We start from the raw sequence: 25,612 nt of genomic DNA, 5'->3' as shown, positions 1-25,612 counted from the left end.
CCGTGTCAATAGTCCGTTTATTGTTGGTACGGAATTATTACGCATGCGCATTGGTATTGATTGTACAAGATCAGGTCAAATTGTTTCAAAATGGAGGAACGTTTTTGTTTGCAGGTGATACGCCAATCGTTCCCATGGTTTGGGTTAAAATGGTTTAGGCACAAAAACCACTTGATTAGGGTTAAGGAAAGATCATGGTTTGGGTTAGAACAGTAAAATGTGGTAAAAAAAAAAAGTCCCACTTAACGGTACTAAATTGCCTGATGTGACAGTAAAAAAAATGTCTGGTTACTGGTCTACAAGAGGACTGGCAATAAATTCTGGGAACCCATTCTGTACCAATAGAACAAACTACTATCTGCACAGAAAACCAGTCTGGACCAACAGCCTGTAGACGATCCCGTTCCTTGTCAATAGTTGTAAATTATTGCACTGGTTCCGTAGCCTTAGCCGGTGCCTTTTATATCATGCTGGATAGTTTAATCAATAATAATGCATCATATTTTAATTGTTATATGTTTATGAGTAAAATCTGAATCTGCAACATAACCAGTAACATTTATCTGTAAATGTAGTAGTACAATGTTTTCATTCATAATCATCATAATAAATCTGTAGCTGTTTTTGGGGGCCTTTTAGTTGGGGGCCCCAAACAGTTGAATACCTTTTCCGATGGTAAAGTCACTGCCGCCCCTGACAGCCAGTTTGAAGTGAGGGCGGGCTGACTCAACCTGCCACTCCCCGCTCAGGCCTTCACGGGAGCGCGCATCTACTCCTGCGCGCACTCACGCTTTACTACCAACAGGCACTTAATTCCAGGGAGGAAGTCACTGAGATTGGGAAACGAGCAACGACTCCAAACGTGCCAAAAAAAAAAAAAAAAAAAAGAAAAAGTAAAAACCCAACCAAGGGACGGGAAGAGGTGTGAACGCAGCATTCCCTCACTGGGAACAGTAAAAACACCAAACTTTAATATGGACTAGAGGCGCTCGGTCGCGGCAGATGGAGGCGGCGAGAAGTTTGCTGTTTGTCGGGGCCGTGCTGCTCGGAGTGACGGGCGCGTTGGGCAGAGAAGGTGGGTAACTTTCGCAGCCTTTCTCGTCTTTTAACGGCCCGGTTGTCACCAAAACAGACACCCTGCCTGTTTAGAATATAAGAGTATAGTGTGTAGGTTATATTTAAGTAAATATTCGAGGTTCAGCTCGGCACAAAGAGCTTGATATCTCTGCCTTGAGACCACATTCCTCCGTGAGTCCGCAGCCCTCTCTCTCGCGCAGACAGTCGCGGTTGTGGTGGCTCGTGGGATTTATGAAGCGCTGATAAGGTGGAAAAATCACACCTGTCACAAAGTAGCGTCAAATGAGATTTACTGTTTGGACAAAACACGCTCGTTGACACTTTAGGCATGTTTTGTTGCACACATAAACATCGCTAGCATTGACATTGGGACAGGTAAAGAAATATGAGAACCTGCTTTGCGGCTTGTGGACAAACAGGAGACACTGACTGACTGACTTGCGCGTGCAGGAGGACGTTAGGCTAGTTTTGCTCTGCGCGTAAACAAAAACAAATCCCAGCAACAACAACAACAACAGTCCGTGCATTGTGTGCCAAGGATCATGACGATGTCAATTATTCACTTCTGGCTCCAAAGAGGACATTGTCTGATAGAGGGCCACTTGTCACACTTGGTGCTTGAGTGCATGCCAGTAAAACAAGAGCTAACTGAAAGTGCAAACAAGTTCACCACATATGCAAGATAGTCCCATAAATACTATTTCTTCCTGTTTTATATTTATATTTATATTTATACACTTTTTGACTTAATCGTTTCTTCAGATTATCAGAACTGAAATGATTTCGAGCTGCAACGATTAGTCGATTAATTGTCAACTATTTTGATGACTATTAAATAGTTTTGAGTATGTTTTTAAGAAAAAAAGTCTAAATTATCTGATTCCAGCTTCTCAAATGTGAATATTTTCTGGTTTCTTTACTCTTCTATGACAGTAAACTGAATATCTTTGGGTTGTGGACAAAACAAGACATTTGGGGACGTCATCTTGGCCTCACAACAACTAATTGATTAGAAAATAATCAACAGATTAATTGATCAAGAAAAAATAATTGTTAGTTGCAGCCATAAAATGATTGGTTGATTAATCAATCAGAAGTAAATTATTTTGCTGATGTTCTATTTAAGGCTGTAGCCAGGTCTAAAGATTATCATCATTATCAAGTGTCAATTTACTGTCATAGATGACTAAATAACACCAGAAATTATTCACATTTAAGAAGCAGGAACCAGAGAATTTTTTTTTTTCTAAAAAAAATGCTCAAAATGATTAGTTGACTTAATTTTTGATTAATTTTCTGTTGATCGATTAATTGACTGATTGTTGCAGCTCTAGATTGATTATTTGCTTTAGTCAGGTTTCAAGCAAAAATGCTGAACGTCTGATGGTTCCAGCTTCTCAGAAGTGAGGATGTGCAGCTTTTATTTGTCGTACATTACAATAAACTGAATATATTTGGGTTTTGCTCTGTTGTTCAGATGAAATAACTCAGAACTAATATAATATATAAAAGGAAAAAAAGCAAATGGGGTTCGGGCTGCAGCAAAATTCTGACTCGTTCCTGACATTTTATAAGCATTAGTTTAACAACTTATCATGAAAATAATAAATTAGTTGCAACCCTACTTCATGTCAGTGGTTGCATAGACTTCAGTATTGACAGAGATCAATAATAAGCCTGGTCAGCTGATTTTAAAAGCTTCAAGTTAATGGCAAAAATATTGACATCAGTAATTCTGAGAATTCCTCTTACAATACAATTTTTATTGACATGCAGTTGCTAAAAAAAAAAACCTGCAGAGGAAGTAGGTCAGTACATAGCTTTTAAAAAATTAATAACATGAAATATGTGTTTTAGTTGTGGGTGAAATCTCTAAATAGGAATAATATATAAAGAACTAATAATCCATATAGCCACAGTTGTTTTATTAGCTGCCAGCAACAGCAGCAGCAGCAGCAGCAGCAGCAGCACTACTACACACACTCTCTAACAAAGCTGATAGTCACAGGTGAAGTGATTTCTAAATAAAACTGCATTGTTGGTGGGAACAGGTTGGTGCACTTCTCTCACAGTGTTGATCTCGGTTCACTCTGAGCACCGTGATTGGTTCATCAGTCAGTTCTGTCTCTGAGTTTAGCGATGCATCATGCACAAGTGGACAAATCTCAACTGTGTTTACTTTCAGTTATGAAGTCATCTTATGCCAGTATTTCTGTCCACTAACACACATAAACATGTCCTGTGGCCAACATGACTCTCAATGTCAGTGGTTGTAGTTGCAGCTGTGTTTGTGTTTTTCCTTTTTAGTGGTAAGAAGAAATCCTTTCAAAACTAAACTTCTTCAGCAACCTGTTCAGTAGCCTCAATATTCACAGGGTTCATGTCCTTGTCACACTCCAGTGCACCCATTTAGCCGAACCTACTGTGAAGTGATTAAGTCCTACTGAATTGGCCTCAGTGACAGGTTAACTCAGCCAGCCGTGACTCACCAGTCTAGACTGCGTGTTAGTGATCTAACTCACTGAGGACGGGGGGCCACCGTTGGGCTTCATTACCAGCCTTGTGGGGAAACTTTCGACACCTTCTTGTGTGCTTTTCTTGGTTTACACCTTCAGGCTGCATTTACAGTAAAACAAATCCACACAAGGAAACTAGTTTCGCAATGAATCATTGTCTTTCAGCAGCCTTCTTAAGAATAAGCTATTATTTCACTGATTGATCATTGATTTTCAGCACACTTCTTCTGTAGATACCAATTTTCTACTGAGGATTTTTTTCTTTTTTGTTTATTATTTATAGTTGGTTGGCAATGTTCGTGGTTTGAGTTTGGCAGGAGACTTTCGTTGCATGTCATCTCTCTTCCCTCCTTTCCTGTCACCTCTCTACTGTCGCTGTCAAAAAATAAGGCACAAATGGCTTAAAAAAATACCCTAAAAAGGAGATGAAAATGTCAATTCAGTATTGTCTATCCAGTGGAATTACATCTTGATGAAATATTTTGCTATTCAAATTTTCCCTTTTTTTACATCTTGATGAAATAAGTAAATAAAATTAAATAAGTCCTACATAAAGTTAAATCTTGACCAAATTTGGAAACATTATTTGAAAACAACCTTTTTATCACAATACAGTCCAGTGCAGTTAACATCAGTTCATCTATATACATCTGCGTGTATAGCAGATAATAAGCTACTGATATGGAAATAGTTTCTAATGAATGTTGTGATAGGTGATAGGTTGTCCAACCTAGCTGTGAGCAATATATCAGTATTTATTGTTTCTTGTCCATCACTGTAATCATGTTATAGTATTTCTCTATTTAATCAATTGCAACACTAAATTTGGTCGTCCAAGTTAACACTACAAAACTATTACACTGTCAGATTTCTCCTCCCAATAATTATTGACACTTGAGATTGCAGGTTGAAAATGATAAATTCAGTTTGACCTCCATTATCATACAATGTGATGATTTCCACACCTTAAAACTGGTGATATTAGAGCTGCAATGGTTAATTTAATTAAATCTTGATTAAATCTTTAAATCAAAAGAAAATTAAGGGGCAACTATTTTGATAATCAGTTTATCATCTCAGTCATTTTTCAAGAAAAAAATGCTTAGTGGTAGTATCTTCTCAAATTAGAGGGTTTGCAGCTTTTTTGTCATACTTGATAGTCAATGAAACATCTTTGGATATTGTGATGAGCATTTTTCACATTTTTTTCACATTTGGACTAAATGATTAATCAATTAATCCCATTAATACTTGACATCAGAAAACAGACAGTATTTTCCCTTCATGTCCTAGTCCTAATCCAGTTTTGGATTCATTATGTTTTAAACATTAATCTGTTCTTTGTCTGCACACACGCAATCCTTCCCCTTTGAAGTCAAATCTGCATTTGAATGCAGCTGCAGGTGTTTTCAAACTGTGGTAAACATGTCAGAAAGTATGCAGCAGGTTGTCTTATGCAGCAGTGTGTTTGTGATTGTGATTGTAGTCTGTGGATGACAGAGGGCATGAGCGAGGAGTACGTGTCTGTAGCTCCAGCACATAACAGATCCTGTTCTGCTTGTCTGTTGAGCAATACCTGTTTTTTCTTCCTCGGTCTTAGAGTGAAGGATAAGAAAGAATGTGTTCAGGGAGGTTGGGAGAAATTTGAATTTTATGCAGGACACGTTGCTGGGATTAGCTCTGCATTGGAAGCAGGACTGCATGTTTCCTTCTTTTTTCTATAATTCATGGTGACAGTGTAGGATATATGGATCATGTGCTGTGTTGTATATTGTATTTGTTTTTGGACTACTATCTGTAAAGTAAATTTCCACTTGGACACATTTAAGTTTTTTGAATCTCGAATGTTAAATCTTAGGGCTAATAAGAGAGAGAGAGAAAGTCCTGTTGGATCAGCTTGTTCTGTTTGTGTTGAGCTTCGATGGGATCTAATCCGTTAGAGCAGAGTGGAGGCTAGATGATCTTGTTGACTGTTCTGGTGTGTCACACTGCAAGCTTTTCCACCTTGATTCAGACTTAACTCCTTCAGCAGAATCGATGCCATCATGTTTATGTCACTTCTTGGCGTACTCACACTGGTAAACACACATGCACACTCCCTGTGTTAACTGGCGCGCTGCCACACACAGGTGTGGCTTCAAGCTGGCTTCAGTTTACAGACCATTTCAAGATGCACACCGATACAAGACACAGTCAGATTGGAGTTGTTAAATCCTCTCTTGCAGGAAACCAGATTAAAGATTCATTTTTTCAAGTCTGTCTTAAAACTATAGTCAGGTGCCCTTATGAACACTGACAGAGGTTTTGCTTGCTGTAATCATTCCTCCTGTCCATACTAGTCAATATAAGATCCCTTCCAAATGTGCTTTCAATGTAATTCTGTGCAAAAATGTATTCAAGTTTATCTGAAGGTAATATGAGGCTTCAGCTGCCTTATATGGGAAAAGAAATTGGATATCTTCCAAAATTAGTCTTTTCAGTTCAAAATTCCCTCTTTGTTTAACACAAAGATAAAATTTTGTACTAAAAATACATGCATTTAGGAAGATATCCACTTGATTTGCCCCCATAAGACTGCCTCATCTTGTTGACTGTTCTGCACTGTCACACTGCATGCTTCTCCACCTTTATTCAGTCATGCACCAGCATTGCTTCCATCATGAAAAGTTCAATCAAAGCAAGCGTAAGTGCGGGGGCATGTTCAAAAAGGACAAACCCATACAGCAAAAAGCAAAAGTGTTCATAGCTGTTCCGAACGGCCACACATATACATGCACATGCCGGGGTGAAAAGCTGGCCATCACAGAGAGGGGCAGGACATTTAAATACCAGGAAAATAGCACACATTTTCAGGTAGTCTCTCCTGGAAGGTGTTCACATTGCTGAACTCGGTTGTTGACACAAAAAGTGACAGAAATAGTTGTGTAAAGAATGAAAAAACAGCGCTTGAGAGAGAAGTTTAAACGCTGCTTACTTCCTCAACTTCACACACCTGACCAATCACTGGGTGAAGCAGGCACGATTGTTGGATTGTCCGTTTTGGAAAGTTACAGAAAAGGTGTCAGTAAATTTTTGGGAGGGATAATGCAACAAGCACACCCACTCAACACAACAATTGGTCAGGTGTGTGGAGGTGAGTAATCACAGTTTGTACTTCTTTCTCAAGCTATTTCTGTCACTATGAATGCCTTCCAGTATACATTGTCCAAAAATGAGCACGCCGTCTTCCCCATATTGAAATGTTTAGCATGTCAGACAGCCAGCTTTTCATTCCATCTTTGAGTTTAGTCAGACAGACAAAACGCTGTATAAACTAGGTTGTTTCAAGCACACCCCAGCCAAGATTCTCTTACACAGTCCCCACCAATACTTTGGTTGGAGCGTACCAATGCCTTAAGGATTCTTCAGCCTGATTTTAAACACTGATGAAGACATAAAACACGTCCAATACAGTCAGTTGTTTCATGTTTAAAACAAGCAAAGGTCTTGTCACTCGTAGGTGACTGAAACTCAAACAAATGTGAAATAGATAGCATAATCAATCAAATCAAGCTGAATCACGTTCCTGTTAAGCATTAACCCTGCATCGTCTTTACACCAGAACACTGAATGTGATCACAATGAATGCTCGCTTGTTCTGTATGCAAAGAAGCGCAAACTGACACTGTCACTGACACTGGCTGAAATGAACAGAAGTCCGTTAAAAGATTGCATGTCTGAAGTCAAACACCTCACTGAACACAGAAGGATCCGACCACAAAACCACCTGTCTAGCAAGTTGCCTGTGTGCAGAGGCCATATCCCAGACAGCATGAACACGCTCAATCTTGTGTGTGTGTGTGTGTGTGTGTGTCTGTTTGGATGTCCATGGCAGTGGCATTAGTTTATGTGTGTGTGTTGGGGTGACCTGTCAGACGCAAGGATCATCTTGTGACCTGGAGAGTCACAGGTCGCTGACGTGTCTGAACAAGACACTGAACTGCAGCCTAGTCTCAGTTCCCCGACTCGCTGGTGAAATACATGCAAGTGTGTCATCTTCAAGATATGCAAAGACACACATTCCTGTGAAATGACACTTTCCAGAATCCAAAAAGAGGTGGGCAATGGCCAGTGGACTCTGAGAGGAACTGACAGGAAGAAATTATTGGGGGGGAACAAAGGGGAAGTTTGTAGATAACGAAAACAACTAAAGATATAGTGACTGAAATTAGACGAGGAAGGCAGGGATAGTAACATGACAGTGCAGAGATAAAGCAAAGGAAGGGATAAAAGAACAAGATCGGGAGAGAATATTTCAAGCCATGGAGATGGAAAAGTGGGCAGCTCCTCACAAGGCCCCACATACACACACAGGCGTTGCTGAGAGACTTTTTGGAGAGCAAACAATGAGGGAATAAAAGGAGAGGAAGCTGAGAACTGGCTTTACACACACTTTTTAGAAATGGAAAATCTGCTCTGTTGTGCTTTCTGTTACGGCACATTTACCTAATCCCTAGAGCTGGAGCTGTCCATGTTTGTGTGTGTTTGTGTGTCACAGAGTTTCTGTTTCTGTTTGGATATTCTGTCTTAATAAAAAAGGATTTAAAATGCTGGAGAATAAAAGCATGACTCCCCTTTTGGCTCGACGTGTAAAGCTATTTTCCATGATGACATCACTGAAGGAGGCAGTGATTAGGCATTTGATTTGATATCTGACACAAGCTGCAACGACTGGGTGTGTATTTTCGGCAGCCACACTATTAATCATAGACGCATTTGCTGCATTGAGGATTTCAGTAGCATGCTGTCAGATTTTTAATGCAGACCTTATTTACTCTTTATGACCCAATACTTTGTTGCTGTGTTTGGTGAGCTGCAGCAGCTGTAATACGAGTCAAGTTCTGAGCACTCAAGCATCACTAAGAGACTTTACACGTGGCAGATGCACATACTTGATAAGAACACAACTTGAGCACATACAGTGTCTCCTGAACCTTGATGAGCCCCAGTCTATCATGAAAATCACCCTCCTCCTGCACTCCTGTTCCCCAGATGATGCATCCGAGTCCATCCGGCCATGTCTCCAAAAGGAGGGACAGAGATAGCACAAGGGGAGGGTGGCCTCAATCAGGAAAAGTGGGTTGACTATTGAAGGGCTGTTGGAAGGAAGCCAAAGGAAGTCATTTATAACCTCAGAAGAGGAGGGACTGTCCACTGTGTGACTGCCTGTTAAAGCATGGGAGCTATGTGTCTGCGAGTCATGAATTGTAATGCTGTATGGCCCACCGTGGGGAATCTCTGCTCACTGTGGCCTGTGGAAAATATATCATACACAGTAAGACACAGACAGAGGCAGTGCATGTGGTTTGTATTTCAAAGTATGCATTCAAGGCTGCTCATAAACAGTGACACCGTCGAACTATGTAGAAGCCTCAATCCTTACAGTCATTTGGACTTTGAATATCTAACACAAGAGCTGCTGTCTGTAACCTAAAGTAAATCAATTAATCATGTAGTGATTTGTAAATTTCTTCTTTTGTCTGACCATCAGTCCCAATTCCAAAGATATTCCATTTATGATGATATAACATTGGTAAAAGCACCATACATTCATACGTTCTCTGTGTTGCAGTGTGCCTGGGTACAGACATGAAGCTGGCCCTGCCCTCCAGCCTGGAAAACCACTACGAGACCCTGAAGCTGCTCTACACTGGCTGTCAGGTCGTCCACGGCAACCTGGAGATTACACACCTTCATGGACAGCCTGACCTCTCTTTCCTACAGGTATACACAAGTTTTATTTTTTTATTACCTGCATACGATTAGCCAGACAGAAAAAGGAGTTTAAATGGAAACCTGGTTTAATCTTGCCACAAAAGAAGCATAATAGTTGTAAACTGAATGAGAGGGAAACAAATAAAAACAAAAGTGTTATTCAGGAGGACAGGGTGGTTTTCTGTTCTGCTCCAGTTTTTTTCTCTTCATCTCTTGTTCTCCAGGGTATTGTGGAGGTGCAGGGCTATGTACTTGTAGCCCATGTTTCAGTGAATTTGGTGCCTTTGGACAACCTTCGGATCATCCGAGGCAGCCAGCTGTACAACACCAGCTATGCCCTGGCAGTGCTGGATAATACTTTTAACGGACAGGGGCTCAGTACACTCCGGCTTCGTAGCCTCACAGGTCAGAAAACAGTAGAGCGTTAATGCCCAAATCCGTTATGGCCTGACTGGACTGAACAAGAACTATGCTCTCCTTTCATCTAATATCTACTGTAACAGTAAGTTGATGAGCTCCTCTTACACATCATCTCCCCTGCAGAGATCCTGTTGGGTGGGGTGTATATTTGGGGGAACCCCCAGCTGTGCTTCCCAGATCCCCAGAACATCACGTGGAGGGACACTTTGGATGAGCAGAACATCCACGCCAAGCAGCACCGACTGCAGCCTCGGGCCTCTAAATGTGAGCAGCAGATTGGCTTTGAAATATTCAACATCACACAGGCGTATTTAAGACATAACAGCAAGCAAAAGCACATCAGCATGTGTATGAAAAGGAGATTTGCTTGCTTTACAATTTGTTGATGGCAGGTTTTTTCTTCTACAGGTCCAAGTTGTTCCCCTGCATGTGAGACAAGCTGCTGGGGAGAAACCGCACAGGACTGCCAAACCTGTGAGTTAACATCATGTGCACAGTATGACAGTAACGCTATTTGGTTCTTGCTGGAGAAAGTCCAGAGCTGGTGAAGTGAAGCTGACAACTGAAATTTTTTCACTTATGTTCAAAGTGACCCGAATCAACTGTGCGTCTGGCTGTCAGCGGTGTAAAGGACGTCTGTCCAATGACTGCTGTCACATGCAGTGTGCTGCTGGATGCACAGGACCCAAAGACTCAGACTGTCTGGTAAATGACACACACACACACACACTTATCAGATTTTTTTTTTGTTTTCTCTCATCTTCTGTGTAATCCCATTGTGTTGTCAGGCAGTCCTTTATCATTTGTGTAATAACACGTTTCCTCCTTCCTCTTCTCTCCAGGCGTGTCGTCATTTCAACGACAGTGGTGTGTGTAAGGACAACTGTCCTCCACCCACTATCTACGACCCCGTCACCTTTCAGACCAAACCAAACCCAAACAAGAAGTTCAGCTTTGGAGCCACCTGTGTCAAGACGTGTCCCTGTGAGAACTTATTTTGAATAAACCTAAGAAAGCTGCGACACAGTGCTCAGCTAGAGGCCACTGTGCAGCTCCACTATTGCAGCTGATGATTAAGAGCCTTGCTTGATGATGGTAGATGGGAGGAGGAGATAAGATTATTTAGTCCTTTACTTGCCAAGATTTCCACACAAACAGCAGTGATTCAAAACCTGGCAATGTTACAATCACACTCCTGCTTCTCTAAGCCTTTAGGCTACCAGCTTCCCATTTCAACATACCCATTTAATTTTTTTTTTACTGCTGCAAAGATGCCCTTTGAACACTTTGTCTCCTGTCTATAGATAACTACCTGGCTATGGATGTGGCTTGCACTTTGGTTTGTCCCAAAGCCAACCAAGAAGTTATCATCACCAATCCTGATGGAAACGAGATGCAGAAATGTGAAAAGTGTGAAGGAGACTGTCCTAAAGGTGGGGGTCAGTGTGTTTGTTTTCGTTTATCTGTGTCAGTGACACGGTGTTCCTCTACAGGTGATTTGCACTGCATGTACTGATGTTCTGATGTGTCGCATGCTGACAATAGTGCAAAGTGAACCAACCTGTTTCTGCAGTAGGTTGTTGTTGTTGTTCTTGCATCTGGAGCTTGTCTCATGAATCAAGATTGGTAAATTTAGATAACTTTGATAATTTATGCCAATCTGCATTATTGAATTTTACCTCAGTTCCCGATTTCAGGGCAGGGGGGTCCAGACTGGAGACAGACCCCAGCTATCACATAACTGCAAATTATACTGCTGAGACTGTCTATTATCATTCCATACCCCCAGAGGTTTTATTTAACTTCCTTAACACAGCCATTTCAAAAAGTGCATTCACAACAACCATTAATACAGCTATTATTTCTCTATTACATAAACAAGATAAAAGATACATAATCTTATACACCAATAGCAGACAGGGTTTTTTAAGAAAAGGTTAACCATGGATAAAACCCATCAGTTAATGGACGCACAGAAAGCTTTTAATCTTGAATGGTGTTATCTATGGCAGGTCCCTCATTGTTTTGAACAGTTTACTAATATGATTGAAGCATAATACTCTTCCCCAGGTGGAATTGTTTTTACAGGTAAGGCATATCCTCCATATATGAACATTGCTAGAGGCAATGGGCAGGGCTTCCCTCTCTCCCTATTCCTTTTTGCTCTAGCTCTTGAACCACTAGCTATTTGTCAACCGCCTTGTACCCTTGTATACAATATACACAATACACCACAATGTGTTTCATTCTATGCTGATGATGTCCTGTTTTATTATTGATTATTCTGTCCCTGTTATGTTAGACATGTTTGGTAAATTAAATTTAATCTCTGGATTTGAGATGAACTGGTTAAAATCTGTTAATTTTCTGCAGTGTGTTATGGTCTGGGTATGGACAGCCATGGCGTCATGGACAACCATGTTGTCACCATGGTAACCTCTTCTAATGTGGAGCAGTTTAACTCTTGTAAGAAGATTTTTGGCAGTCTGGCCTTCCTCCCTCAGAGCTTTGAGAGGTAAGAGTTACACAAATATAAGTATAACCTAAGTACATTTTTATCTCACAAAAATACATGTATTTCTATATATTTAAAAAAAAAACCCCAACTAAATAAAGTAGTTAATTCAGTTGAAGTTGAACTTGTTAAGCGACACTGTCCTACCTGTAGGATACTTTAGCCTTGGTGGCATTATTTTCAGGATCTTTTCAAATATCCCTTCAAATATTTGAGTTTGCAGCAACGTTTGTGGAAGATTCTTTGTGCGAGTTGAACAGAAGGTTGCCACCCAAGCCAAACAGATTACTGGACTCAAATGTACTTCAAATCTAAACTTGGTTTGTTTTCTTAGGCATTTTTCACTTTTACAGTGACAACTTCGTCAGGTAGGGAGACAGAATGGGGGGAAAAAGCTGCTTTCATGTTTGTAAGGGGAGTGAAATCAATAGATATATTTGCACCTCATGCCAATACAGTGAAGAGTAAAGAGAAGAACTAATGTACAGTAATAACATATACAGTACATCAAACTAGTTTGCTGAGTCACTAGTTGCTCTGTGAAGGTTTTATAAAAGGTTTTTCAATCAGCCAATGTGACACCTATCTGAGATGTCAAAAATGGATTATCTTCATAAGTGTGTGCCAACTCACAATGAAAGTGAATGTTTTGTTTTGTTTTGTTTTGTGAAAGGTAAACACAAACCTGAGATAACATGCATCAGTGAATAGAGATTTTACAAGATAATAATTATTATATTATAATTATGCATGTAAAATTTGTACTCTAATCTCATGTGCTCATCCAGGGACCCTGTGACCAACACATCAGGCCTGACTCTCAAGCAGCTGAGCGCCTTCAAGAACCTGGAGGAGATTACAGGTACTGAACACTGAGGAACAGTTTGTTTAGCCCTTTGTTAAGCTTTAACCAAGAAAAGAAAAGCAGGTTATTCATTTTTTAAGTTGTGTTTTAGTTCTGAATTTGCAAATGCAAATTTTCCAGTTCAATCTAATGTTCTTTCTGAGCTCCACATAGAAGTCTTGTATACAGAGCATGTTATGGCTCCTCTGTTAGTGTTTTTAGCATCTTTGTCTGATTTGCTTTTGCAGGTTATTTGTACATTGATGCCTGGCCAGAGAACTGGATTGACTTAAGTGTGTTTGAGAACCTGAAGGTGATCAGAGGCAGGATGCTCTACAAGTAAGACTTTTAAACTGCCACATCTGTCTGTATGCTCACCTGTCCTTCTTTTGGTCGCCTATAAACCTCCCTGTCCCAGTTTCAAAACTAAAACCACTCACTCATCGTACTGATTTCAGTTGCCCTCACGTCCAGTATTTTATGAAATGCAAAAAAATATATATTACAAAGTGTTCTCATATCTCAAGTCAATGTACAGCATCAGTTTCTTTCTGTGTTACCACATGCCACTGCCTTTATGTTTTTGTGCTCTGTTTTTTTGACTTTATGTCTCTGGTTCAGTTGAGGCAGTTTGTTCATTTTCAGGGTTATAAAGGCTAATTATTAGCCAGCACAGCTGCATTAACCTGCAGCACACGCCAGCCTGGATAACAATAAGAGTCTATGTGACGGTAAACTAGTGCAGCATGCTCAATCTAGGTCATAGAGACAAGTGTGAGATCTGCTTGTCTGGAACGGTTTTAGCATTTTACAACATGGTCTGACTTTATGGGCTGTTGTTTTGATAAATAGTGAAGTGCTGCAGTTTTTCCTGTGATTCGTGTTCAGTTACTTTATCTATATACAGTGTTATTTCTTCACTCATGACACACTTTTACTTTCTTTCAGTTTCTTTCCTCATTGTGCTTCATTAATACTATTTTGGGTTTGTTTTTTTAAAAAGTCTTTTAACTACACAATCCCCTTCATCTTTCCAGTTTTATACAAGATTCTTGTTCATACCTTATTGTCACACTTGCTCACATGTAGACTTGTATGATAGGAAAGAATCTCAGATTGTAGTTCAACCACTTGTTGTGATCCCGATGCAACCTACCAGACCTCATTGTTAAAAAGTGTTAAATCTGACTTTTACTGTACATGCAACGTTGATACAGCCTTCTTTGTGAGCTGTCTTGAATACATTTTTAGAAATTTAAAAGAAAACATTATAATTGGGCCCAACTTATACTTCTCTCTCTGTGTTCAGGGGTGTGTTTTCACTGGCCATCCAGAACTTACACATCCAGTCACTCGGGTTGCGTTCACTACGCAGCATCAGTGGAGGTTTAGTCCTGTTGCACAACAATTCCCAGCTGTGCTACACCAGTTCCCTGCCCTGGGGGACTCTCCTCCATCCCACCCAGGGACCGCACTACATCGTCAGCCACAACCAAGATCCCAAACTCTGTGGTAGGTAAACACACGTAATTAAAGTAGAACACAGCGATGCAGAGGCCTATTAAAGTTATTGTGGTTGCACTTTGATCGAGCTCTTGTCTCTTGGTTGCTGTCTTTATCTGGATTAAATACTTTGATCAGATACAAGATTCAGTTTATTGTTGCAACAGAAATGCAGCAATGACAGTGCGGAAACTACAGTGCTATGATTGCATTTTTAAAAACATTCATGAATGTTATTGCATGTTATCACTTTGAAATTGGTGATATGGGGGCAGCTTGTCTGCGCAATCCTTATCAAGAGTTTTAATGTGCATTTTTGTTATTTTTAAACATTTCTCATTGAGCAACAGAAGGAAACTTCGCCCACAAATTTGTAAAGTACAGCAGAAAACACACTCATAACAGTGATGGTGAAACCTGATAACTGTTTGATGGGAAGAAGCCTCATCACGCTCTGCTGTGTCTGTCTCTGCATGTGTTTTCAGAGGCAGAGGGCCGTGTTTGTCACTCGCTGTGTGAGGGGGGCTGTTGGGGCCCAGGGCCCAGCCAGTGTGTGTCCTGTAAGGCTTTCCAACGAGGAACTGAGTGTGTAGAGCAGTGTGACATCTATCAGGGGTAAGAAAGTTTGTGTGTGTGTTTTCTGTGGGTGTGGCTGCACTAAATCAATAAAAAGCCAAGTGACAATGTTTCAAATATTACAGTATACTGGAAGTAATAATAATCCCCAAACAAGTAGGCTAAATAAAGCAAAATAAGCATGCAAGTATCCATCTGAAGTAAAAGGTGAACTAGTGGATGTATGCGGGGTCAAATGGATTGACAGTCAATACCAAATGCCAAACCAGTAACAGTAAATCAATCTGAAAGCTTTTAATTTAAATTGCGCCCTTAAGCAAATAAAGATCATGAACAAAGCAAATAGATTTGATAACACTCGGGACTTGACCTGCTCTTTGCACAGTAGCAAAGAGCAGGTCTAAAAGTGACATTAATTGATGTCATAGTAGAAAAAATACTCGATAGAGATCCATTTTGTTTCCAAGTTGTTAGTCTGTAATCAATAGAAATGGTGAACTAGTAGGTTTCTGTGCAGGTTTTTATTACCTTTCTGCTGATCTGGAGTTGACCTACAGTTTGATACAAAAAGTCAAAAATATCCTTCTGATGAAGTCACAAAAAAAGCATAAACATTATATATGTGTTATTATGTATATACATTATTATATGCATATATTATGTACTACATAGTGCTTGGAATCATAAATTTGACACCATATTTTTTAAAAACACCAATAACATTAGATGATTAAAGTATAATTACACTTAAAGTTAAAGTTATCTAATACATAGAACTGTATATTTTATTGGTTTACCATCCTTGAGTCAGTGAACATGTGGTCCTGCTGCTCATCAGGTAGAGTCTGACAGTATCAGGGTTGGCGGTTATTTGCAGCGTGGGCCCCCCTTTCTAAAAATGTATGTCCTTATGACTCTGTCAGGTGCTTCAGATAAAAGCACCCAACAAATGCCAGACTATGTTATGGGATGTTCTGTTACATTCCCTCTGTGCTTGTGTTACAGGCCTGTGCGTGAATACACAGATGGATCCTTGTGTGTCGCCTGTCACACAGAGTGTCGGCCTCTCAACGGCTCTGCGTCCTGTCATGGCCCGGTAAGATGTTTCTGAGCGTGCAGTGCTGAGTGGGGTTAAGTGGCAGGTTTCATTCTAAATTAAACCTACTCAATAGTAATGATTTCTGATATTAAATCAATCATTTAGCTTGCAAAAAAGTTTCAGGATGCAACTCAAGTCCTTGGAAAGCAGAAATCACTATGATTTTTTTTTTTTTTGACTTTGAGAAGACACAAAGATGTGTGCGTGTTTTGGGCATTGATTGCTTGAATATCACTCTTAAATAACATAAAAATGAAATTTAAAAAGTATGATAAAACAATTGAAACATTTATCTGCAATTTTATGTACTTTTACTTTGATTACCTTCTAGGTTTGGACGTTTAGTGTGACAAAACAAGAAACAATAACTCAATTAATCAAAAAAAGACAGATAATAAAAATAATTATTAGTAATAATTACTCTGTAGATTTGAATATGCATTGAAATATGATTCTGAAACTTTTCAGTATATATCATAAAAGCAGTACAAGGACAATTATTCAGACTTTTACACTGCAATGAAAATTAAAAGTCAAGTCACAAATTACAATCTGGGGGGCATCCCTGTGGTCTAGTTGTCTAGAGCAATGGTTCCCAACCTGGGGGCCAGAACCCTCACAAAGGGCTGCAGGACAAACCTGAGGTGTCACAGGATGATTAAGGGGATTCAAAAGAAGAAAAAACATTTATAAAATGCCTTAAATGAAACAGTCTGAGAATGAAAAATCATCCACTCAAAGATCTTAACCTGTTAGGAGGTTTCATAAGTAAACACCACCTTGTTTCATGGGATCTCTAGACAAAAAGGTTGGGAACCACCACTATGTGACACATGATTTCCTTCCTGTCTATACTGTAAAAACTATCAAATAAATGCAAAATTGCCCCAAAGTAATCTTAAAAATTAAATTCACCTTATTATACCTGTGTGGATATATCCAAATATGCCTTCCGTCTGTCTCCAGGGTGCAGACCAGTGCACAGAGTGTCAGAACTTCCAGGACGGTGAGTCTTGTGTGGATCATTGTCCGAGCGGTGTGAAGGAGGATCAGCATACTGTGTGGAAGTACAGCAATGCCACAAGACACTGTCTGCCCTGCAACACCAACTGTACACTGTCGTGAGTGGACACACACACACACACCCAAACGCACTCTGTACACACAGGGAGAATTATTTCACACCCAAGTGTCTCTGTGTTTCAGCTGCACTCTGATGGATGAGAGAGGCTGCCCCATTCATACCAAGACAGGGTGAGGTCCTCTCACTGTTCAGACACTATAAAGGTGTCTCTATGTGCAACTTGTTTTGTTTACAAGTAATTTCGGTACAATTTCCTACCTGATTGAAGTTATTTTGGATAATTTTATTTAAAATTCGGCCTAGCTGAGTTTCTCGGACTATAATAGTCTTTTCCTTCACTGTAAAGCATTGTGTCTCTCTGTTTAGACCGGGTACGACCATAGCGGCTGCAGTGGGTGGTGTGGTGCTCTTCTTCATCCTGCTGGCTCTGCTTGTCTTCTACCTGAGGAGACAGAGGAAGCTTAAGAGGAAAGAGACCATGAGGAGGATCCTGCAGGAGCACGAGGTGGGCACTTAGTAAATATTGATGTTTTATCACTTAAGTTGTACTTGGGTCAGAAGTGAAGTAATGAATGAATCTGCCTTCTGCTTTCTTCTTATGTGCAGCTGGTGGAGCCTCTAACACCCAGCGGTGCCTCACCCAATCAGGCTCAAATGCGTATCCTGAAAGAGACTGAGCTGAAAAAGCTCAGGGTGCTGGGTGCAGGGGCTTTTGGTACTGTTTACAAGGTCAGTTCTTTAAAAAAAAAAAAAAACATCAAAACTGAAGCATATGTTGTTATTTTATATTTAGATTTAGATCTCTGGTGAACGGTTTTGATCACTGTTTCAGGGAGTGTGGGCTCCTGATGGGGAAAACGTGAAGATACCAGTGGCCATTAAGGTTTTACGAGAGAACACCTCACCAAAAGCCAATAAAGAAATCCTTGATGTAAGTACAAGCCGGATACATACACATGTACATTAACAGTCCACGTAAATACAATTTTCAACTCCCAACATCTTTCCTCCGTCCGTTCCCAGGAGGCCTATGTGATGGCAGGGGTGGCCAGCCCCTACGTGTGTCGTCTGCTGGGGATTTGTCTGACCTCCACAGTGCAGCTGGTCACTCAGCTGATGCCGTACGGCTGCCTCCTCGACTACGTCAGGGAGAACAAGGACCGCATTGGCTCCCAGTTCCTCCTCAACTGGTGCGTCCAGATTGCCAAGGTACGTAAACAGGACACAAAATATCATCTGAAACGACTTTGTCTGAATCTTGCTGTTGATTTCCCTCTCTGATATTTTATTTTTTCCTTTCAAATTTGATGTGGTATCAGTTTGTACATTTGTGGATCTGTGTGTGATGGATATGTGCGTGTGTGTTGGTGTAGGGGATGAGCTATCTAGAGGAGGTCCGGTTGGTCCACAGAGATTTGGCCGCTCGCAATGTTTTAGTGAAGAACCCAAATCACGTGAAGATCACTGACTTTGGCCTGGCCCGCTTGCTCGATATAGATGAGACTGAATATCACGCGGACGGAGGGAAGGTACAGTATGGCTGTGATTGTAGGAGCACCTGCTTTTTAAAATTTTGTTGTTTTTTTTTAATTAATGTATCTGTGTTTCTAGGTGCCGATTAAATGGATGGCTCTGGAGTCAATTCTGCACAGAAAGTTCACTCATCAGAGTGATGTTTGGAGCTACGGTCAGTGTCACTCAGTGCTGGAAGTAACATTAACGACATAATGTCAAACAAATGTAGAGGCATGTATGGAAACTAGTTGGTTAATTCCTCAATTTTAATGATGTAACATGATGTTGATAAGTGTTTTATGTGTCCTTTTTCATGATAAATGTTTATTTTTTAGAATCACATTTGTTATAGTGGGTAGACACATCATGATTTGGAACAGTAGTAACTCATGCATGGGGTTGTTTTTTTGTGACACTAAATTCCACTTATTAATGCAAATCCACATGATTCAGTGAAGTAGTTAAGTTTAAAAAAGTGGTTTATCTTTAATCAGTAAATGCATCTGCAATGAAAGTGCTTCCAAACTGCTACAAATCTGTAGTAGAAAAAACTGTATCATTTTGGTAGATATCTCACTTTGGATTAAATGTTGTAACTGTAGTAACTTTGGATTAACTGTACATTTCTCTCTCAGGGGTGACGGTATGGGAGTTGATGACGTTTGGTGCTAAACCCTACGACATGATCCCAGCAAGGGAAATCCCAGATGTTTTGGAGGGAGGAGAGCGGCTGCCGCAGCCCCTCATCTGCACCATTGACGTCTACATGATCATGGTCAAATGTCAGTAGTCGTAGTTGTTACTGCACATTTGATTTTTACATTTTGTCTGTGTTTTAAGCAATTAACTAATTCAATGGGATGGTACATATGAAAATTTTATAAGAACATGGACTTAATTTGCAATGCATTTTATATCTGACCAAGTTCAATCAAAAAAGTCATGATTTCAGACGCAGCTCGGATGTATTGCACTGTCACCTGTTCCTCATTAAACAGGGTTACAAAGTAGTAAGTGATGATTTATTGAGATCTTGACTTTCTGTTTGAATGGCAGGTTGGATGATTGACCCAGACAGCAGACCAAGGTTCAAAGATCTGGTGAATGATTTTACTGCCATGGCCAGAGATCCACCTCGTTATGTAGTTATACAGGTATGTGTATGTGTAAAGCCTCCAAAGTTGACTGTTATCATGTAATGCTCATGTACACTGTAGCATTTTATTTGTCATAGACATTCATGTGTGCTGCTTTTTTAGTTATGTTGTACATTTAGAGATAAAAAAAAACACAATCCTATACATCAACATTCTTTCATCATATTCCACTGAAGCTCCACATCCAATTTTACATGTTTTTCCTTCTCTGTTTGCAGAATGATGAGCAAATGAGCATGTCCAGCCCAGTGGACAGCCAGTTCTTCCGGATGCTTCTGGAGGAGGAGGGGAACAATATGAGGGAACTGCTGGATGCTGAGGAGTATCTGGTGCCACAACCAAACCTCTTTCCCAGGGCTCAGGGAGACGGGTCTCAAGCCAACGGGCCATCTAGACACCAATCATACAGGGTCAGTGGGACAGCACAGTAATTTTTTTTTTCTTATCATGTCCTGAACCTAGTGACTAACTATCTGTGTTGGAAGAATCCGCGACTGGTCTTTGTTCTGGGCTTTTACTACTAATTTTTACTGAAAAGCTTACCATTGATCCAAGCAATAGATACAGTTGTTCTGTAATCATTGTTTTTAATTTTTATTGCTGTGGTCTAATTTGAAGGACAGACTGTCTGCACTCTTATTTGGTTATCAGGTTGGACTTTGTGTTTTAAGCATCATTAACCTACCAGCATTAATTGCTCTGGAAGTGAAGGAAGAATCTGTAAACACTTTCCAAGTATGTCTTATTAGGGATTTAGGGACACACTAAAATATGTCAACAATAATGAGATGGATTGCCATGAAATTTTGTACATTTACGATCATCAGATGATGCATCCTAATTTCAATTTGTATTGTTCTTTGACCAAATACTTGCAAAACCAATGACATTTCCATCAGCTACACTTCAGCGTTAATTAGCAAATGTTGGCATGCTAACACAATAAACCAACATGGTTTACATTATACCTGCTGAACATCAGCATGTTGGCATCATTGTGAGCATGTTAACGTATAAATGTTAGCATTTAGCTCAAAGTGCTGCTGTGCTAAAGTAGCCTCACAGAGCTGCTAACATGGCTGTAGATTCTTTGTCTTGTTTTGATGTATTTTTTACTTCGTTTTATCATTTTTAATGCTGCATAATTTTTAGGTAATATAGTTGTCAGGGTAGATATAATAAAGTAGTGTGATTTTTGACTGAGACAGACTTCTTGAAATTAAATTTGAACTGGATTTCAAACCAGCTGTAGTCTAATTTGCAAGAACTTTCTAAACTGTCGAGGCTGGATAAAAATCTGACTTTAGTGAATGAAAGTTTGTACTTAGCTTAACTTTTTGAACATATTGTAGACATGGAGTCCTGGGAACCTGTGACTGTCTGGATTCACCTTCTTGTTTATTTTTCATTCATCATCTTGTCTCCTTTCTCTCCAGCAGAGTAGAGATCTGGGCTTAGATGTTGAGCCCTCCATTGCCGGTGGCCCTCGCAGCATGTACTCCTCCCTAAGCACTCTTGGCCGCAGTCAGTACCCCACCTTACCATTAGGAGGTAGCACCTCCAATGGCATGTGGACTCCCCAATACCCAACTCTGGCTCGAAGCCCCTCAGCCAGCGGGCAGTCTGACTCGGTCTTCCTGGATGGGCCTCCAGATGACTCGCTGCCCCCGGCCAGCCCCGGCCGTTACTGCAAAGACCCCACCTACCCCAACGGCAGCCAGGATGACCTGGAGACAGATGGGCCAAATGGCTTTCATCATCCTCATCACTTTCATCACTCACTGCCCAGACGAAGTCATGGGCATAATCATAATCATGCCTTGCCAGGTGAGCGGGAGAATCCTTCCTCTGTAGACTCTCTAAAATAAATACAAATGTATGATATTTAATTTGGTCTGACGTTTCTCCTTCTTCCAGAGTATGTCAACCAAGAAGTCCAGGATCTCAGGCTGGGGATCCCTGAGCGGCCCAGCACACTGCCTCGTAAAGGCTCCAAAGTGGACCGACGCCTCCCCAATGGCCTGAGCTCTGGTCACAGTGTGGAGAACCCGGGATACTTGGTCCCCATGAGCTCCAGGGGTTCCACCTCCCCAGCCTTTGACAACCCGTACTACCTGGACCTTGTGGCCAAAGCCAAAGCTGTAGCAGGGGCTGCAGCAGTGGACGGCCCCGGGCAAGTGGAGCGAGACGAAGGAATGCCCAGGCAGGTGAACGGGTTTGTGACCTCCACGGCGGAGAATCCAGAGTATCTGGGACTAGCGGACACCTGGAGTGGATATACTTGAGATGGGGAATGGAAGTGATGTGAGGAACTCAAGAGGAGTCGCAGGTTGTGTTCGTGGAGCGAGAGAACGGCAGAACTGAGCTTAGTGTGTGCTAAGTGTGCTTAATATTGGGAATAGTGGGCACATGTGGAACTGAATCTACTCTGTAGAGAAGAGAAGCGACCGAATAGAAAAAGTAGTTGACGGTGTTTGGCAGAAATCACCAAAACACCCAGTTGTGACACACCATGACTCAATACTCTGTAGCATTAATCTGGTGTCAATGGCATCATTCGTATTCCTGCCTTTTCTCAGCAATCTGCACTCTCTATGTGACTGTTAGGTGCCAAAAAAAAGAAGTTTACTCAGCCTCTGTAAATAATTCAGTACTTGATAAGCAAAGGAGTTCACATCTGTCAAAATCCATCATGGTACTCGAAGGAGAACAGGGGAAGTTTTTAATCTCAGAATCCAACATTTGACTGGATTAATGAATGCTGATTTTTCTTTTTTTTTTTTTTTTAAATATTCGTTTTTTTTAAAGTTGGTGTCGTTTCTACTACATGTGAAGCATTATTTGTAATTCCTTCACTTCCCCTGTGCATCCTGATATGCTAGTCAGCCCAGCTAAACAGAGAAAAACATAGAGCACTTTGACAAAGTGAGCCATAATATGCATTGAAGATGATGTTTAGTATTCTGGTCACTTTCTCCTGACCTGATGGGGGTCTTCAATACACTCAAAAGCCATTTTGTTTTGGCCAGAGAGGGCCTTGCAGCCCATCTGGCCAGTAGACATGCTCCCTGAAAGAAAGGCATCCTGTATGTAGAAGACAGAGGCATTGTGCTGCACTGATGTATGTGGTTGTTAGTGTCGGTGGCTGCAGCTACTTTGTGGTGACAGATGAGGTATGAGGTAGCAGCAGACTTTATAGGCTACAAAAACCTCAAAAATTCAGTTTTTGTTTTACAGATGTGTACTGGTAATTAAGTTAACTTTTCAGGAATTTACTATTTTGCAAAGATGATTATTTGCATTTTAAATAATGCACAATGCACTACATGGTAGGATATTGCATATGCCCCCTCAGGCTTGTGTTATCACAATGAGCCTTTTGGTTTTGGTGGACGTTGACTGTGCAAGAAAGCACTACAAGCTATTGGTGAATATATTCCAAGAAAAGTGAAGAATTTGCATGTGTATATACATGTATTTGTTACCCTTTACGGAACAAAAAGCAGTTTTTCTGTTTGTATTTTTGTGTAAAAGTGAGCAACACACTAGACACTGGAGCTGAATGTGATTCTGATGATGCAAAATTTGCTCTGCTCGGTTTGGATAATCAATGCATGACTCAAATTCCACTCGATGAGAACCCACTGGCATCCTAGTTAATAATCAACAGCATTTTTTTGAAGACTGATTTTCCTTTTTTTTCTTTTTTTTCATGTTAACTGGTGTTGGGCTGGGGGAGGTCAAACAGAGTCAATGGAGCCATTGTCTGACCCCATGTTCTTGTTGAAAAGTCAGCACTCTCCCAACTCGCTCATCCCAGCGACTGATGTTTTCACAGCGTTGGACAGGAAAAAAATTATTTTTTTCCTGCAGATTTTTCGGACTCTGCTGCAGAATGTGGGTCAGTGTTTGAGTCTCGTAATCCGGAAAAATTTCTAAGTCTTGAAACAGGATATTGGGTGATTTTTTCCCTCTCCTGTTGCATACTAAAACTGCATCTTGCCATCCAGCTACTACTGAGTGAGTTTCAACATTGATAATTTTTTACATATGAACCTCTCTGAGATGGATATTTTCTCAGCGATTCCCCACTCAATGAATTAAATGTGTCAGGTGAAGAGTGGCAAGGCTGAGAGTTTTGTTGAAATGTGTACAAGCCTCCACCATACCCCCATCATCACGTCTGTTTTACTCCAAAGTGTGTGGGAAATTATCTTTTATCTTGATGTTCTCATACGGGTTCAAAGAAAAGTTTGAAGAGTATACAATAAGATCTCTAAAATTGATACCTGATTTTATATAACAATTTCTTACATACTAGTAATATGTTTTATTAATCAAAACATATTTTAATACCTTCTGCTATTATATACTAACATTGTTCAGAATTAAATTTATTTTTTGAGTGATAAGATTAACATTACAGTTGTTTCATGTTTTTATATATACAGTGGATTTGAGTGTTTTGGAATGAAACCTTTCATATGTATTGTTGCTGGTGAGGCCCTCATATCTCCACAAAGTTTTTAAGAGAAAAGCAGCTTTAAAGGATGGATTCACAGTTTTCCAGTCTGTCTTAAAACAACAGTCAGGTGCTTATATGAACATTGAGACATGTTTTTCTTGCTGTAATCATTCCTCCTGTTCACACTGACCATTAGATGATTCCCTCTAAAAGTGCTTTCAAAGGGGGACAAAATCCACAGTCCTTATTTTGTAAAAAAATAAATTTCAAAGTTTATCTGAAGCTAATACGAGGCTTCAGTCGACCACGTGCGTCAAATTAAGTAGAAATCTTCCACAGTTAAGTGTTTTTAATACAAAATTCCCTGTTTGTGTTTCCCTGGACAGTGTCTTTCTGCTGAGTGGCATTGAGAGGATAGTAACAAAAAGAGGGAAATTTGCAGTGAAAAGATGGTAACTTTGGAAGATATCCTCTTGGTTTTACTAATTTGGACAAATGAAGCCTCATATTAGCTTCTGATAAGCTTAATTACATTTTTGCACAAACAAAGGGTGTGGATTTTGCCCCCATCACTTATATTGAAAGCATATTAAGAATGGGTCTTCTAATGGTCAATATGAACAGGAGGAATAATTACAGCATTTGCTGTAATTATGTGCACCTGACAGACTTGAAAAAAATGTGAACATGTCCTTTAAGATTGACCATGCTTTTTTTGCATTGATCCTGTGGTATATAAAAAGTTTTTAAAAGATCATTTGATGTAGTATTTTCTCAACCCATAAGGAAAGTATTCAAAGCCCCTGCCCTTGACTTTGGGACAGCACCCATAGGTGCCATTAATCCCCCCAAATTTCCAAAAGTTGAATTTTAAACCATCAACCATAAGATGGGAGGAATCTTTTGGTAAAACAAAGTCAATGTGTACCTTCAAATGTGGACGTCACCTCTGCTGGAGATGCAAGGTTTTCCCAGGATCATAACAATGTACTATTTTATAGCACAGCTCATAGATGTTCCCTCTTCCTTTTTGAGAATGTGATGCACACCTTTAAATACAATCAACTAATGTACTGGTGTTTACACT

At 40.3% G+C, this 25,612-nt stretch overlaps 1 protein-coding gene across 1 annotated transcript; it reads left to right on the top strand.

Annotated features, from left to right (window-relative positions):
- The first annotated feature begins 709 nt into the window (after nt 1-709).
- On the top strand, nt 710-25,097 carry erbb2 (erb-b2 receptor tyrosine kinase 2). The gene is made up of 27 exons (XM_042397320.1): nt 710-1,075; nt 9,205-9,356; nt 9,572-9,752; nt 9,891-10,031; nt 10,176-10,241; nt 10,357-10,472; nt 10,610-10,751; nt 11,072-11,200; nt 12,141-12,282; nt 13,071-13,144; nt 13,375-13,465; nt 14,436-14,638; nt 15,115-15,244; nt 16,211-16,301; nt 17,271-17,425; nt 17,511-17,558; nt 17,755-17,893; nt 17,995-18,117; nt 18,221-18,319; nt 18,412-18,597; nt 18,762-18,917; nt 19,000-19,075; nt 19,539-19,685; nt 19,960-20,057; nt 20,279-20,470; nt 21,500-21,887; nt 21,978-25,097. Exons 1-27 carry the CDS (start codon nt 1,003-1,005, stop codon nt 22,343-22,345), a joined length of 3,906 nt encoding a protein of 1,301 aa, XP_042253254.1. The 5' UTR covers nt 710-1,002; the 3' UTR covers nt 22,346-25,097.
- The last annotated feature ends 515 nt before the right edge of the window (nt 25,098-25,612 follow it).

This window comes from Thunnus maccoyii, chromosome 20, assembly GCF_910596095.1.
Source record: "Thunnus maccoyii chromosome 20, fThuMac1.1, whole genome shotgun sequence".
Lineage (NCBI taxonomy): Eukaryota > Metazoa > Chordata > Actinopteri > Scombriformes > Scombridae > Thunnus > Thunnus maccoyii.
Note: the sequence above shows the minus strand (reverse complement) of the source record. Positions and strands in the feature narration are given on the sequence as shown.